This window comes from Babylonia areolata, chromosome 1 (genome assembly GCF_041734735.1).
Source record: "Babylonia areolata isolate BAREFJ2019XMU chromosome 1, ASM4173473v1, whole genome shotgun sequence".
Classification (NCBI taxonomy): domain Eukaryota; kingdom Metazoa; phylum Mollusca; class Gastropoda; order Neogastropoda; family Buccinidae; genus Babylonia; species Babylonia areolata.
Window position 1 is genome coordinate 51,759,938 of NC_134876.1, and position 17,500 is coordinate 51,777,437.

General features: G+C 41.6%; 1 protein-coding gene and 1 long non-coding RNA gene across 3 annotated transcripts in view; both read left to right on the top strand.

Moving 5' to 3' along the window:
• Positions 1–3,982, top strand: part of LOC143292516 (uncharacterized) — a 5,577-nt gene extending 1,595 nt beyond the window's left edge. The window contains exon 2 of the long non-coding RNA XR_013056656.1: positions 3,843–3,982. This is a non-coding gene — a long non-coding RNA (uncharacterized LOC143292516). The remainder of the gene's footprint in view (positions 1–3,842) is intronic.
• The window catches only part of LOC143283877 (calmodulin, striated muscle-like), a 60,214-nt gene that overhangs the window by 2,501 nt on the left and 40,213 nt on the right, over positions 1–17,500 (top strand). Inside the window, exons 2-3 of one of the 2 annotated variants that reach the window (XM_076590272.1) lie at positions 7,860–8,235; positions 17,315–17,500. The exon at positions 17,315–17,500 is cut by the window's right edge and continues 63 nt beyond it. In XM_076590272.1, the coding sequence (XP_076446387.1) occupies positions 8,211–8,235; positions 17,315–17,500 (211 nt within the window). In that variant the 5' untranslated portion in view covers positions 7,860–8,210. The remainder of the gene's footprint in view (positions 1–7,859; positions 8,236–17,314) is intronic. The other variant, XM_076590276.1, reaches the window with a different exon arrangement.

Genomic DNA, 17,500 nt, shown 5'->3' on the forward strand with positions numbered 1-17,500 from the left:
GGGAAAGGGGTTATGGTAAGGTGGAACGCTTAGAAGAATGAGGGGGCGAGATAAGATGTAGCGCCATTGCCCATAGCCACAGCCTCTTTCGACAACTAACACAGTTTATCTTGTTGCCCTTTTTACAACGCGTGTTGCCGCTCTTTTTTTTCTTTTTTCTTTTTTTTTTTCCTTTTTTTTTTCTTTTTTTTTTGCAGTCCCCGGGACGCATTCCTTTTCCAACGCCTTTATATATATATATATATATATATATATATATATATATATATATATATCTTCTAAGTTGTCTGAAGAGTTTTGTCTTTTCCTTGTTCTTTTTTTTTCTTTGTTAGTATTTTAGTTTCTTTTTCTTCTGTTTGTTTTGATGTAGTTCTTTCCTTTTTTTTTTCTTTTTCTCCTCCTCCTCCTTCTCCTCCTCCTTATCCTCATCATCAGTCTCTCTTTCTTCTTTCTCTTATGTCTTTTTTTTTTCTCCTCCTCCTTCTTATCTCATCCTATTTTCTACCTCTTCGTCCGTCATCACCCAGCCCTAAAGCTTTAAAAAATAAAAATAAAAAAGTCTTGGGATTTTACGTTTACTTGTTCTCAGTGAGCTCACAGTTGATTGTTCTGTTCTTCCTTTTGTTGTGTGTCAACATGTGCACCCTAAATGTATACCCTACATTGAAATCCTTGCGTTCTTTCTTCCCTCGTCAGTATAGTCATCGTCATCATCATTTCCACCATATTATGACATCATTATCGTCGTCATTGTCGTTATCCTCCTCCTCCTCCTCATCGTCGTCATCTTCTTTTTCTTCTTCTTCTCCATCCCCACCCATACCCCACGTCCCCATTCAAGACCCCCCCCCCCCCCCCCCCCCCCCCCCCCCCCCCCCGCACCCCGCCCCGCCCCTTTCTTCCCAGACGGGACCTCTATTTGTTTATAGAATTTAAACCACAGTCGCTTCGAGGCACGTTCCAAAAATAAGTTGTATGCTGGCATACCATGATTGATCGAATCTCGTCACCCCATCTTAAACTGGAACAGCCAAGGCGCCAGTGACTGCACCTCTACCCATCCTCTTCAACTCCCTCCCTCCGTCCGCCCCCCTCCCACTCCCAGACCCTTTCACCCCCGACCCACACCCCACCCACCCTCCCCTCTTTTTCTCCATCAGTTCGACAGATTCTACATCTCAAGTCTTCCATTCCTCCATCCGTCCCACGCCCCAGCAGCCTCCTCCCCCTCCCCACCGCCCCCTCCACACAAACACACCCACCCTCATCCTCACCCCACCCCACCCCACCCCATATCTGAGAGCCTCTTTCCACATGTCGTCCACAGCTTGCAGTCAGTTCTGAGCTGTGATTGTTTCCACAGCTCTGTGTGTGTGTGTAGACGAGCGGTTGCTTGCTGTGAAAACTTGAACTGACCTGGCATCTGCTTTGCTGGGCTCTCTCTCTCTCTCTCTCTCTCTCTCTCTCTCTCTCTCTCTCTCTGTCTTTCCAATTGTTTATCTGTTTGGTTGTACTTTTTTTTCTTTTATTTTGTTCCACATTTCTTTTTAGTTTGGTCTGTCGATTCTCCACCTGTACTGAATTGCCTTGTTGTGTGAACCATGTAGGCTACATGTTTATACAGTAACGAAAACGAAAAGGGAAAGCTCTAATATTTGTCTGGTATCTCCCCCCCACCCCACCCCCACCCCCATTCCCCTGCCCCCATCCCCCACCCCCCATCCCCCCAGTCCCCGAAAAAAAAACCAAACAAAACAAACAACAACAAACAAAAACCCCAAAAAAACCTTTCTCTCTCTCTCTCTGTCTTTCCAAAAACCCAAACAAACCCAACAACAACCCAGAACTGTGACATTGAATTATAGATAAACAGACCAACTTAATTTCAACGATTAATGACCCCAAACTCTTGAAAGTTAATTATTTCTAATTTTCTTGCCTCGGGCCCTTCAGCTCACAACTCAGTAACTCAACCCATCTGCTGTCGGAGATCAGGGTACTTGACAGGGTGAGATAAAATAGATATCGTAATGTCTGCGTATGAGAAAAACAAACAAACAAACAAAAAACAAACCATCCTTTCATGTCTGTGCGTTCATGATAATGTGCGAGCGTGTCCGTCTGTCTGCACGTCAGTCAAATGACCTTGACCTGATTTAAGTGTCACAGAGGGAACAAATCTGTACATACGAAGGCCGATTTCATTCATTTCGACTCCGTGTACACATGATTATAAGAAAATGAAATCCGTTACAACTGATGATTATGATCGTGACCTTAGTTCAAGGTCATATTTGGATTGTGAAACCACATTTCAGATTGTACAACAAGCCACGTCCTCATGTTTCAAAATATAAGACCGATTTCTTTTTTCATAAACATTACACTCCTACACGATATGAATTGACCCCATGTCTAAACTCGTCTACTGACCTTGAGCGGGTCATAGTAGAAATAAAGTTTGCGTTGCCCTTGGAAGACGCTGATTTTTTTTTTCGCACATATTGATTGTGAGTTTTAATTTGATTCTGTTCTCAACACTTTTATGGGTTTTTTTTTCTAAAATAATCAATAGCATTGACAAAAGATCAGGGTCATTTAAGGATATATCCAACAGTTATCTCCAGTAAAATAGATCTAAGGTATACTTCAAAAGTTGTTGCTGTTATTTTAAGTAATTTTCATTTATCGTTATTATCCCGATGCAATCATACCCCTCACCCCACCCCACCCCCCCCTCTCTCTCTCTCTCTCTCTCTCTCTCTCTCTCTCTCGTTAATGTTTGGCTCATTTCTTTGGCAATACTAACAGCAACGACAGGACGAGCACTTCTGGGTCGATATCTGGTAAAAAAAAAAAAAAAAGAAAGAAAAAAAAAAAGAAAAAAAGAAATGTGACATTCATTACGCGCACTAAAAACAACTTACATGGTTTGACCATCTTATATCGGATCGGTTAAAACTGGCGTTTCGCGGTAAAGCTTGGTTAGGTCCAAGGAAATACACAGACAGGTTGAGACGTGACCGGGAGTGTATACAGGAGAGATGCTTTGTGGTGCCTTGTCTTGGTTTCCCCCCGTGACCAGTCAGAGGCCATGAGAGTGGACACCAGTCGTTACTTTCAAACATAGCTGACAAGACTGGATAGCTCGCTGGTGGTGTTGGGAACTGTTACCAGGACATGACGGGACAAAAGAATATATATATGGTTGCCCATCGCAATAAGAACTGACTGACAAAACCCTTTGTACTTGTCCATCAGAGTGTCAGTGACAGACGAAACATTTATAATACATTTTAGAATAAATGAATGAATTGATAAATGAATGAATGATTTGTTTATTCATCTATTTAAAAGAATTTAGAAATATGACTAATAGCAAAATCTTTCTTTCTAAAATCTGTTCGTTATCCGGAGATTCTATTATTTCGCTTTCGACGATACAAGAAAAAACATATGTAGAACATTGTACTATTCCCACCTAATTTTGTCGAGTAAAAATGGCACTGACAAGTGTAGTCAGCATCATAAAGTTATGACTGACGGCATTAAGTATGGCTTTCCTGTATGACAGGAATCATCTGAGAAATGAACAATTGCGTTTGAAATAATATGTCCAGGTGTTGGGGTTTTTGTTTCTTGTTGTTGTGTTTGTTTGTTTGGTTTTGGGTGGTGGTGGTGGCGGTAGGGGTTAGGTGTTGTTGTTTTCTGTTATCCTTCTTTCAAGGGAAGGTAGGAAGAAGAGATGAGACGTGTTTCCAGGCACTCACACTCTGTGCATTTTAGTTGGACCTGGAGGGTTCTGCTGTTGTGTCAGCTGCCTGAGTGCTCATTCATTGCAGTGTAAGGTTGACACATGTGACCGGATTTCGGCTGTAATTTGCTCTGGCGCTGACAGTGTTGCCAGGTTGTTAGCTGGAAAGGCTTGACGCAGTCAGCACTGTTGATGATGGAAATTAGGATGTTTTACTTTCCGCCGAAAGAGAGATCACTGTACAGTGTGACGGTAGTTATGTTTTCACCTATATGTGCACATGTGTGTATGCATTACGTTTAGGTATGTGTGTGCCTTTTTCGCAGGAGTTTTGAGTCGTGCAATGATTGATGCCTATTTCTTTATGATTGTTTTCATCATGTTGTATCGCTGTGGTGGGGAAAATGTTTGGAGGTGGGGGAGTGAGGCAGTGGAAGAGAAGTACAGGCTCTGTTTTCATCCGTCAATCATTGTGGTCAGTGTTTGAATTGTTCAGAGTCAGACTGGTCTAACTGAAATTAAAAACCCAGCTGGGGATTTCAATGTCGTTTTACAAATCTCAGGGCTGTTTTAAATCAAAAGTAATATGACCAAGTCTCGAATAAAACAACAAAAAAACAAAAACGAAGGCCGTACTTAACTTTAATAACATCCATATACGTTCGATACATAATCAGAAAGAAAACGAAAATAACTATAAACCGCCTTCTTATATTTTTTTTTTCCTATGCAGAACAAAACTGGTCGATCTACATACAGACCGGTGTGACTGCATAATAAATGATGAACTGATACCATCTTAGTAAACAGAAACCAGAGCGGTCTGAGTAGAGATGAATCTATATATTGGTACACTATAGATAGGAAAAAAACAATAGATATAATCATTTCAAATTATTGCAAACAACAGATATCCAGTTCAAAACAACAACAACAGATTTGGCATTATTTGTCTCAGAACATTTCAGGTTAGACCAGACTGTCCCTGATCCATTCACCAAGCTTTTTTGTGTACGTTCTTCAAGTTCCATTGTGTACATGTATCTGTTCATCAAGCTCTTTTGTGTGCATCTATCCGTTAATCTGGTTCCTTTATGTACATGGGTTTTTCCGTTCAACAAATTTCTTTGTGTGCGTTTATCTGTTCATCAAGCTCTTGTGTGCATCTATCCGTTCTTCAGGTGTCTTTGTGTGCATTAGTTTGTCCGTTCATCAAGCTCTTTTGTGTGCATCAATCCGTTCTTCAAGTGCCTTTTTGTGCATTAGTTTATCCGTTCATCAAGCTCTTTTGTGTGCATCAATCCGTTCTTCAAGTGTCTTTGTGTGCATAAGTTTGTCCGTTCTTCAAGCTCTTTTGTGTGCATCAATCCGTTCTTCAAGTACCTTTGTGTGCATTAGTTTGTCCGTTCATTAGTCTCCTTTGTGTGGGGTTATCCGTTCACGAAGCTACTCTGTGTAGGTTTATACATTCATCAAACTACTCTGGGTACGTTTGTCCATTCACCAAGCTAATCTGTTCAATCATCCATCAGGCTACTGTACATGCATTTATCCATCACCCAGGCTACTCTGTGCACGCTTATCCATTCATCAAGCTACTCTGTGTGCGCTTAATTCTAGCAAACTGTGTGAGTCAAGGGAACGAGTGAGTGTAACGTTGGTATTTCGTGATGTTCAATTGTCTGGTGTTGCCAAGATGGTATGGACTGCGCTTAACAGCGTGCCAGCCTCGTCTGTCATTGCCATTCCGCAGCGGAAGAGGTGTGCTGGAATACCGTTCTGTTGCGGCATTGTTACAGTACTAAACGTTCCTGTTTCGTGCGCCGCTGTCGTAAATTAGTGTTCGTGGAATTGGTTGTCTTGCGAAAGTGCGTGGTTGTCTTGTAGACAAAGTGGTGTATGTATAGTTCTCTCTCTCTCTCACACACACACACACACACACACACACACACACACACACACACACAAAACAAACGCCCCGGGAGGTGGTGGTGGTGGGGAGGGGGGGGGAGGGGTCACCCCATGGAAATATTATGTCATGCAATATCGCACCTGGATCAGTCGTGGTGTGTGTGTGTGTGTGTGTGTGTGTGTGTGTGTGTGTGTGTGTGAATTATTGTGGTCTGTAATGGTTCTCTTCGTGCCACAAACTGTATTTATGACGCAGGGCTGTTGGTCATAATCATTCGTGATGATATGTATAATATATATATATATAATTATGTGTGTTATGTGCCCAGTTTCACATTGCTTACACTAATGACCTCTCTTTTAGTTTTGATTTATGGTAACGTCTGATTTCTAGACAAGCTCATTACCTGATTTCAGGCAGATAGGTAGTGTATGGTTACTGCTTTGCAAAATTACGTAACGATACGTTCGCTCGTAACTGTGGTTTATTCCTACTATTGTGACACCTTAGTTTGTTCGGATCATAAAGTGAGAATAACAGAATGTCTAAGCTTTTCTCGGTTTACGTACGGTATGATTGCATCGTTAGGTCAATGTGACTGTTACAGAACATATTATGTTAAGTTAACAGCAAAGTTGCTGTTTGAGCATGGTATAATTTCTTGTTCCAGATATCTCGTATTCCTCTTTTCATTATTTCAATTTAAAAGATATTTCCTTGTCGAATCTTTTCTAGCGTTACAAATACTCTTAATAATCAAAGACCTATTAAAAGGCTGTTATGGTGGACTTTGATTTCCACAGTTAGTAAACAAACAGATAATGAAACTTACAGCCCAAAGAAGGTTTTTTCAAAGCAAAGAACAAATAGGCAAAATCAGCTTTTCGATGTGTACAAGCGCGTAGGTCTTCACAACTAAAATAAGTCCCTGGAAAGAAATAGCTTACTGTCCACGTATTCTTTATTCATCTTCGGCATTCTTTGGGCAGCCCATTCCTTTGTACGAGTGCGCAACCACTGTGGTAGCCATGTCCCACTTTCTTTGGTGGTTTTTAGTCAGTGTGTTCATGTTTACATACCACAATGGATAGAGACGTGAATTAAGTAATCTTTTACGTTTGTATTTGGTCCGCATGCGTACATTGTACGTAGAGTAGGTGAAGGTGCTGCCGAAATGTGCCGCGCATCTCCGAAGTCGGAGATGTCTATCCCTTAATCATAAGGACCTGTTAAGATTCGAACCACATATATCAATGTTCTGTATTTTGATGTAATTCTTAAGAATTGATCACTCAGCTAGCAAAAACTCCCCTGATCCCCCACCCCCTATCCCCCATGCCCCCTTTTTCTTGTACATCATCATTCCAGTTTCACACTGATATAATTTACTTCAAAAACATAATGGCAAGCGCGAATAAATCCAGGCATGCTATGTAGTGTCGCAAATACAAATGCTGTGTCAATTATAGCATTGCTATGTTGTTGCTCATTCGAACAGTAGTTCGATTACATAATGCTGGTGGTATATTAACGATTGTCAATGCTATTCTTGCTTACCTCATATGATTGCTAGTATGTGTTTATTCGTCTATGACCTTCAGTATGATATACAAGCTGGAGATATTGATGACTGCAAAATTAATGCTACTGTTGCAGAATTAATAGAATTGCTCTGTCGTGCTTGATCCAAAAGTAGTTAAGTGTTACAGCAATGTTGATTTCATTAACGCTTGACAGTCATAGGGTAAAAGGAAATGACGTTCCTTCTTTTCATGTTATAGTTTGGTGTATGTGCATATATGTATGTTTTGTTTATTGATAGTCTCGCTAGACAGTATTCTTGTCTGTGTGCATAATTTTCTACCATGTTTTCTCCTTAATTTGTTATTCCTTTTGGGACTTTTTTCTGTCTGTCTTTCTCTTCGTTTCTCTCTCTTGTTCTTTCTTTCTTTCTTACTTTCTGTGTCTCTCTGTCTGTCTTTTGTTTGTTTTTCGATCATTTGTATTACATTGGTTCACCTTCTTCAGCTTTTACATTTTTGTTCTGTTTTGTTTATGATTAGTATATGTGTTGATTAGTCCTGCAAGCTTTTTAGCTCCTGCTGATCCCTGCTACATGTTTTGTTGGGTTTTTTTTTTCTTCTTCATCTTCCCCCACCACCACCACCACCACCACCACCTCATCGTTTTTAGCTACACTGGCCACTGCAGAAGTGTGAGGTTGCCTTGCCGCTCGTCACAACAACTCTGTGGCTGTGGTCAGACACTCTCCACGTTCGACTTCCTCAGCTGCCAGAAAAAGAGACTTTCTACTACAACTACTACCACCACCCCCTTCCCCTTCCTTATACCTACCCCTACCTACCTGTCTAAAATCCTTCCATCCCTATCCCCTCCTCCCATATCATCCATTCCCTGCTGGAGCCAGAAGAGCAGTGGTGAGGTGAACGGGCCAGGAAATTTGACCAAGCTTCCGTGTCATCTGCTAGTGTTGCTACTGCTACTGCTGTCACTGCTGCTAGATCATCATCTGTAGCTGGCAAGATGGCGGACGATATGGTTGAGCCTAGTAAGTTTTGTGTGGGGGAGGGGGGGGGGGGCGGGGTGTTGTTTTTGTTGCTGTTGTTGATCCTTTTTTTTTTTTTTTTTTTTTTTGTTTGAGGGGTGGGAAGGCTTGGAGGGGAGGGGGGTGTGGAGGGGGGGGGGAGAGGGGAGAAGGTGAGTATAGGTGGCTTAGAGAAAATACCTTTGTTGTTTTTTGTTGTTTCCCTTTTTTTTGAGGGGTGATGGATGAGCATGTTATTATGTTTGTGTGTTCGTGTGTGTGTGTGTGTGTGTGTGTGTGTGTGTGTGTGTGTGTGTGTGTGTTTGGCATGTCCCTTGAGAATTAGATGCTCTGTTTGCATGTCTTGCATGAAACTGCTTACATGTTTAGGAATCATTAAGATAGATAGTGGTGGCACAGGCTTTATGGAGGTAATATGTCAATGTCTTCTCGTTCTCTCCTCTCTCCTCTTTCTCTACGTCATTGATTGTCTGTCCACCTGTCTGTCTTTGTCTATTTCTGTCACACACACACACACACACACACAAGCATGCACTCTTATTTGCGCGCGTGCTTTGTGTGTGTGTGTGTGTGTGTGTGTGTGTGTGAGTGTGTGTGTGTGTGTGTGTGTGAGTGTGTGTGTGTGTGTGTGTGTGTGTGTGTGTGTGTGTGTGTGTGTGTGTGTGTGTGTGTGTGTGTGAGCGGGATGGGGAGGGGGATCGGTGGAAGGTGATAATCGGAATGGCGGATACTTACACACCTTCGTAAATCTTCTTTTTGATGAATGGGGTTTTAGATGCTGGTGCTGCTGGTGCTGCTGTTGCGAGTTGCTTGTGTTGTGTTCCATCATGATCGCGATAACTGATATGGCATTCCATTCCAAGCGCGTCTTAAGGTTATTTACATGGGCATTGCATAGGGAAAGCAGTGTTCAGTTTGCTCTTTGTCTTATCCATCTCTTCTCCTTGTTTCCCTCCTCCTGGTCTGAATTTTCTTCTTCTTCTTCTTCTTCTTCTTCTTTTTTTTTAAAGGAGAAAAAGAGAAGAAAAATGAGGCTCGTTTAAGTTGAAAGAACCTTAATGGGGGAAGGAAGGGGGGAAAAAAAGAAAGAAAACTCACCTCGGTCAGAATTGGGTTGGTAAATTGTAGTGAGTGAGGTTCCCTTGTTCTTGAGCTTCATTATTCGAACGTGCGTGTGTGCATGCACATTGATGATCTTTCTGCTTCTCCTTCTCTCTATCAGCACTCTCTCTCTCTCTCTTCCTTTTCCCCTCTCCTCTTTCTCCCTCCCTCTCTCTCTCTCTCCCTTCTCTCTCAATGGCCTTTCTGAATAATACGTCTACGTCCATGTCTACGTCTACCTCTCTCTCTCCCCCCACCTCTCTCTCTCTCTCTGGCCTATATGAATAAAACGTGTACGTCTATGTCTACATCTGTGTCTCTCTCTCTGTCTCCCTCCCCCCCCCCCTCTCTCTCTCTCCCTCTCTCTTGTAGTATTTGCTTCTTACTTTGTGTCGATCTACAAGACAGTAATTTACAATACATTTTAGCTACCATACAAGGAAACCCTATTTCGTGGGCAGATTTCAAACCATACTGTGGGAGTGGTGGTGTTGGTAATGGTGTTGGTAATGGTGGTGGTAATGGTGTTGGTAATGGTGGTGGTAATGGTGTTGGTAATGGTGTTGGTAATGGTGGTGGTAATGGTGTTGGTAATGGTGGTGGTAATGGTGGTGGTGGTGGCGATGACGTGTCAATAGTTGCTGAGTGTGTCCTTGTGGAATCGAACTATCCACTAACGTCTACAATACTTGATGGTTTGTTGTTTGGTTTGGTTTTTCTGCACCGTTTGTCAGTGTGTGTGTGTGTGTTTGGGAGCACAATGTCTGGAGTGTAATTAATACACTGATACTGGTATTCTTGCACTTTTGGTATTCCGCTTCTGATGTGCTCAAATGCACACTGCCTGTTCATACTCACTCCGCCCCCCCCCCCCCCCCCCCCCCGCCCCCCCACTCCCCCATCCCCTCTCACCTTCACCCCTAATTCGCCTGTAAGTAGAAGCCAAGTACAGGTTATATATATATCTCTACTGCCCATCACTAAATTCGCCACGAGATTTGCTTAAGGGGGAACCCACATGGTTCCATTCATTCGAATGAATGCAAGAACGAGGCCTTGTTATCTCTGAACTTCTTACGCTACCCACGCACTTTCGCGATTACACTCAGGCCAGTGAAGAATAAAACATCAGTCCATACTTGCGGCCACATTTTAATCTGACACATAACTCGCTGTTTGCTTCGGATAGATATAATAGTTATCGTCGTGCGTGGACAGAGTTTTTTTTGTTGTTGTTGTTGTTTTTCAGGCCGTGGGATTGCGGTGGTCCCGTGTGCAGATTGTACGTAGCTCACGTAAAAGAACTCATGGCAAGTAAAGGATTGTCCATGGCAAAATTTTGTAGAAAAAATCCACTTTAATCATAAAACAAACGATAATGTCACTTCGTGACAGAAAACGAAAGTGGGATGGGAGGGGTGGGGGTGGTACTGCATTTTGCTGGAAAAAACAACAACAATACATTAGAATACAATGCAATACAATGCATTGCAATGCAATAAAATGAAATACAACAGAACACAATGCAATGCAGTGCAATGCAATGCAATACAGTCTTTAGTCGCTGCAGCCATTCCAGGGTCTGGTGGAACTTACTAAAACAAGAGGCAAAGCCTTCAAGGCTCACTTGTCCTTCGCTCTTTATCCAGTAAAGGATTAATGAGGAGAAAAAAAAGATATGTAAAAAATCGTTAAAAAAAGTGCTCTGTATTAAATATGATAGATAAGCATGGGAGAAAAAAAAAAGAAAAAAAAAGAAAAGAAAAAGAAGGCATGCGCGCAGGATCGAGCCACACATGTTCAGTTCCGATGCAAGCAGACTAATCCCAAAGGCTGCGGAACATCTGAAGTCAAATGACTATATTTAAAGCTTAAAGCAATGTTGGCGTTTAATTCCTCCTGTGATAAATAGATGTGATTGTAGTGGCCGTAATCACGCCGTTTAAATCGTGTTTTTTTTGTGTGTGTGTTTTATTTTATTATTTCTCGATTATTCTTTTATTTTGGCGGTAAAGGAGATGTTGCCATTTCCTTCAAGCACATCGCAACACATAGTAGATATCTAGATCTGCACAAACCAGTCTGTGTGCAAGCTGAATTGGTAGCGGAAGCAGTATTGACTTGAAGTTGTGTACCTTGTGTATGGAGAGAGTTACCACTCTTTACTATTTACCAGGCAAAGGGCTGAAAGAGACGATCGATTCAATTTTACTGTTATGTTCATTCCAGTTAATTCAGCGTCCACTTTAGAATATTTATATGCAGTAAACACGTCGATGGTGTGGTTAGTATCACTGTAAGTGTTCTGTTCAGAATTTGTGTTTCTTTTTCCTTTTAATTGTGAACAAGAAACACGAGGTCATGTCGTCTTCGAAAACAACCAACCTTCTAGTCGACCAAACTCAGTGGAAAGCGGTTTTTAGAATTTTCGGATTTCGGAACGCGTCTCAACGAAATAAACCGTTAACGAATCGGAACTGCGGCTTAATTCGGGAGACCTGGAACCTGTTATTGGCATGACCGTGAAGATTTTTTTTCATACTATGTTTAAGCCAATTTTGGTATTGGCAGACAACGTATTTCCAGAGAAAATGGCAATGTTAAAGTTTACCACGGACACACAGACACACAGACGCGCGCGCGCGCACGCACGCACACACACACACACACACAGAACCGAGCACCGGGTTAAAACATTGACTCACTTTGTTTTCTCAAGTTAGTCACACACAAAAAGAAGAAAAAAAAGTTGGTTGTGGAATGATTCATCAACGTTTGTGAACGTCTAGCCGTTATTTTTCACATGGTCTGATCCTCAGTGTTCCGACTTGGCGTGTGCGGAAGTCCTGAAAATACATATGTTTTTCTTTTTATCTGTTATCCGCCTGTCTCTTTATCTAGATTTGTCTGTCATCTTCTCTGTCTCTCCCAGTCCTTCTGTCTCTCTACACTCACCCAGTATACTATAAAAAAAAATATATATATATAAAGAAAAAAGAAACAAGAGAGGCAAGGCCTTCAAGACTCACTTGTGACACGCTTTAAAAAAAATCCAAGCTTTTTATGTATTGAGTATAATTTCAAAATGTAATGTTTAAGTTGAGAAAGATCAGTTTAAAGTAAATTAAGTCCCCTAGCATTAATTACAGAGTAATTTCCCTTTTTTACTATCTGCACCAAAACGTTTGCAAAATAAATAAAACTTCCATGCTTAGCAAAAGATGTTCCTGTTTGAACAAAAAATGATAATATTGACTGCTCTTGTTGTTGGGTCAGAATATCAGATCAAAGTGCCAAGTTTAGAGAATGCAAAAAATATAAATATAACAGTAAATTCAGTTTGCATATAATTAGGCTTCTCTTTTTTTTGTGCCCATCCCATAGGCGCAATATTGTTTTAAGTAAGATGACTGGAAAGAACTGAATTTTTCCTATTTTTATGCCTAATTTGGTGTCAACTGACAAAGTATTTGCAGAGAAAATGTCAATGTTAAAGTTTACCACGGACACACACACACACACACACAGACACACACACACACAGACACACACACACACACACACACACACACACACACACACACACACACAGAGAGAGAGAGAGAGAGAGAGAGAGAGACAGACAACCGAACACCGGGTTAAAACATAAACTCACTTTGTTTACACAAGTGAGTCAAAAAATCAGACCCGTCTTAACGCCGACACATAAAATACAGAAAAAAATGTCAGAACTAACCAACCAGGGAACACAGCAAGAAATAGATGAATAAACAGATAAATGAATGAAAGAATAGAGAAAGAAAGAAAGAAAGACAGACAGAAAGAAAGAAATAGAAAGAAAGATAACCCAAACAGCCGTGTTATGAATGGCAGCACTTCAGAAGCGCATCCCACGACAATTGAACGTGTGTAATATATGACGGCGGCCTCGCAGCATCCTTAAACCCTGAAGGTTCCATCCTCTTCTTTCTCCTCCTCCTCCTCCTCCTCCTCATCATCATCATCATCATCGTCATCAGCTATCACCTGCAGACAGACTTGGGCAGAGTTCCAGGTAGCACAGGAAGACTCCTAATTGTTTAGTGTGGGACGTAATTAGCCCTGATGGATGCTCGCAACGCACAAATATACTGCCGTCCTAACCGGTGGTCGCCTTTCAGCCTCAGAACGACGAAGCCAGTTTGTTGCTTCTTCCCAGAGGGTTTGTGATATGTGTTTGTCAATTTTGCAGTGTTTGTGTGTGTGTGTGGTGTGTGTGGGAAGGGATGGGGGGGAATGGAGTAGTGGGGGAGGGAAGGGGGAAGGGCATGAATTGCATGCTTGCACCTGGTAGTGTGTGTGTGTGTGTGTGTGTGTGTGTGTGTGTGTGTGTGTGTGTGTGTGTGTGTGTGTGTGTGTGTGTGTGTTTGCACTAGTAAATGCTTAGACTGGATCTGCATGTCCGCGAGTACGCACGTCCGTGTGAAAATAATCATTGTATGAGCTGCACGTGCTGAAATAAAGAGAGGCGGAAGAGAGAGAGAGCGAGAGCGAAACACACAAAGGTGTGATGCAAATGTAAATATTGAATGGGTGGATGTTAGGGAGACAGAGCGGAAAGAGCGAGGGAATGACAGAGAGAGAGCGAGAGAGAGAGAGAGAGAGAGAGAGAGAGAGAGAGAGAGAGAGTATGTTTATCTTGCAAACGGAGAGTTAAACAGCGGATGCAGGTAGGTTATGTTTGTTTCTCATCTTTTTTTTTTTTTTCTTTTCCTCATTGTTTGGGTTTGTATTTTTTTTGTTTTGTTTTTCCCCCGGACGCAGAGACATTAGGAAAATAATGAAGCACAAATAGAAGCAGGAGCGACGGGGTCTCAAAGGAAACCGTTTAATTAAGCTCCTGTTGACGTCCGCCGCTTAAAAATCTGGGGATTCCACGGACAAAACCTGCCAGGCTTAATTTATCATCATGATTGACGTCAACACCTGCCGCTGTTCTACACATGCGTTCTATAATGGAATCCAAACTGATTTTCTCGTGGAGCACTTTAACTGACATATTCCATTTCTTTTGTATATATGCTTCGTTGTACGTGAGAAAATAGGGGGATGGGGGGAATGAGGGCGGTTGTAGTTGTGAGTAAACTCCCTTCCAACATTTATTTCCTCCAGGTGGTTCTGTTGAGGTCTGAGTTTGGAAAGAGTAATCAGCTTTTGAACTTCTGACAGGTTTTGAATCAGGCTTCCCACTCCCTGAAGAATAATGTTGATAACTGTTATGACGAGTTAGCTGATTGATCGCTGAATGACTTCTTATAACGAATTAGTTGATTGATTATTCATCGAAGAGCATGTGACAATACCAAATGCCATCATCATACACTTTCAGAAATCTGTGCCATCGTCCAAAATGGACTGCAGAGAATTTTGTTTTTGTTCGTTTGCACAGAGCGGAAAGCGCAATCATTATAGCGTTCTCTTGAAATTCCGATTTTTTTTTTTTGATTTTTTTTTTGGGGGGGTGGGTGGGTGGGGGGGGGTGGGGGGTTGGGGGGGGGGTTGTTGTTTACAGTTTCCTGACAACTTTAATTTAAAGTAAATAAGAGCTGCCATTGGTACAAATACGAGAACAGAAAATCAATTTGAATGTGCATTACTCTTTGTTTGCTTTTTTGTTTTCTTCTGCTTTTTATTTTTTTTTTAATTTTCTTTTTTGGTGGGGTAGGGGGTAATTTTATTCATCTGGTTCAATTTTCAATGTCACTTTCTCAAGGTGGCGTCATTGCGTTCGGATAACTCCATTAAAAAAAAAAAAAAAAAAAAAAAAAAAAAAAAATATATATATATATATATATATATATATATATATTATCTACACCACATCTCCTGGGCAGATGCCTGACAGCAGCATAACCCGACGCGAATGTCAGACCTTGAGTGCATGCATATATATCTATGTTTGTTTACCCATCAGAGGGGATTTCGTCTTCTTTTTTTTTCTTTTTCTTTTTTTTGCCAGAGGACAACACTCTTGTTGCCATTTTTGTCCAGTGCGCCAAGTGCTTGCTACACACGGAACATCGATTTCGAATGACTAGACGCTCGGTTTGATTTTCCAGTCAAACTTGGGAGGAAGGGCGAAAGCGGGACTCGAACCTAGACCCTCACGGACACGGTATATGCGTCTTAACCATTCTACCCAGCCCCCTCTTACAGAGCACTGAGCTTATATATGATAGTCAGTCGTGTCCGACTATGACCATCAGAACAGCAGAGGAGGCAACTGCTGTTCCGACTATTTGGGCTAGAATTTGATTATAGGGGAGAGTGTCTTGCCCAAGTACACTCCCACTCTCTCGGCCAAGAGGGTTTTAGGACAGTCGGCGTTGGGATGGTTCCCAAAGTCCAACTAGCCCACAAGGCTGCAGCACTAAGAGCCAGTGCAATTTTGCCTCCTAGTTTGAGAGCTATAGTCCTTCGCAAAAGACTAAGCTGTAAATGGTTTCCCATTGACTGGAGAAACCATTAGACCACGTATATATACACATACACTTGGAGTTGCGTGTACACTTAAAGGTGCAAGAAGTACTTTTTTTTTGTCGCTGTGTTCGGGTTTCTTTATTTACCATTGGACACCTCTGTACTCATTGAATCGTCTTTTAAAATGAAATGACTGAAAGACAGAGTTGTGTGTTTCGATTTTTCTTTCCAGTTCGAAGAAATACTCTGCAGTTTGACAGATAAATATAAGGCTATCTGAAGTTGCAGTGGTTTGTTTCAACATTGAAAAGAAAAAAAAGAAGACTTGTTTGGCTTAGAAATCACGCGTCGTGTATATTTCAGTGCTTCGGGGGGAAAAGTGGTCAATGTCCATTAATCAAGACCACAGCAGGGAAATGTTATCGTCTGAGAAATTACCGTTCTCAGTTAAAAGATTTATAAGAGCAATGATGAGTAGGTATATTGTTGCTTTATTTTAGATCATACCAAAGCAAAAAAAAAAAAATAATAAAATAAAATAAAATAAATAAGAATACATATTAGGACACTTTGTTTGCCACTGAAACATCACAACAGTACCATGCATGAGCTCATGATCGATTTCCGCGATTCGATGTAGGAGTCCCCCCGAAAACGGAGTATGGCTGCCTACATGGCGAGGTAAAAACGGTCATACACGTAAAAGCCAACTCCTGTACATACGAGTGAACGTGGGATTTGCAGCCCACGAACGAAGAAGAAGACGAAGAAGATGTAGGATTTTTACCATGTCTCTGAATGTCTGTCTGTTGCTCTTTCTTACTTTTGTCTCTTTCTCTGCCTCTGTCTGTGTCTGTGTGTAGTCTGTCTGCCACTCTCATTCCAGAACTGAGTTAAAGTCATTGATATCAAGTTGTTCAGCGGACGTGTTTTACCAGATAACAGTGAACCACTTTTCACTTTTCTGTCTAGACGTTCGTCTGACTGTCCTTTGACTGGCAAACTGACCGAATGATTCACTATCACAATGCTATGTTCATGTGAATGATTTCCGTAACCATGTCTTTATTTAACAGATAAGTGTGCCTTTAAACTTTTCTCGACATCTGTATAGATACATTTCATCATAACAATGTCTATGATGCCTCAATAAATAAATCCGTCATGATAATGTCTTTTTATTTCACCATGCCTAACGATGTTATTGAATGCCTTAATACTTTTTGTTTTATATCATCACCAAGATGAAGCCAAAGAAAGAAAAAAAGAATTTGATCTAACACGAATTTTTCTCTTTCTTTTCTCTCTTTCCTTTCTTTTTTTTTTTTTTTCTCGCCACCTCCTTATCTCCTCCACCAACCCTCAACAACCCCCCCCCACGCACCATCCGAACCTGGGGGGCGAAAAAAACCACCACCACCACCACAACAACAACAAACAACCAACGACAACAACAACAACGAAAACAACCAACAACCACAACGACACCAACACCAACAACAACCACCACCACCAACAATAGAGGAGGATGTGGACTTTTTCGACGAGTTCTACTCCCAGGTGAAGCACCTTCTCACCGACAAGGACGAGGAGACGTGCTACAAGGAGATGTTCAGGATCCTGGACGACCAGCGCAAGGGCTTCATCTGCAACGAGGAGATGAAGGAGCTGCTGAACAAGATCAAGCAGCAAGTGCAGATGACCGACC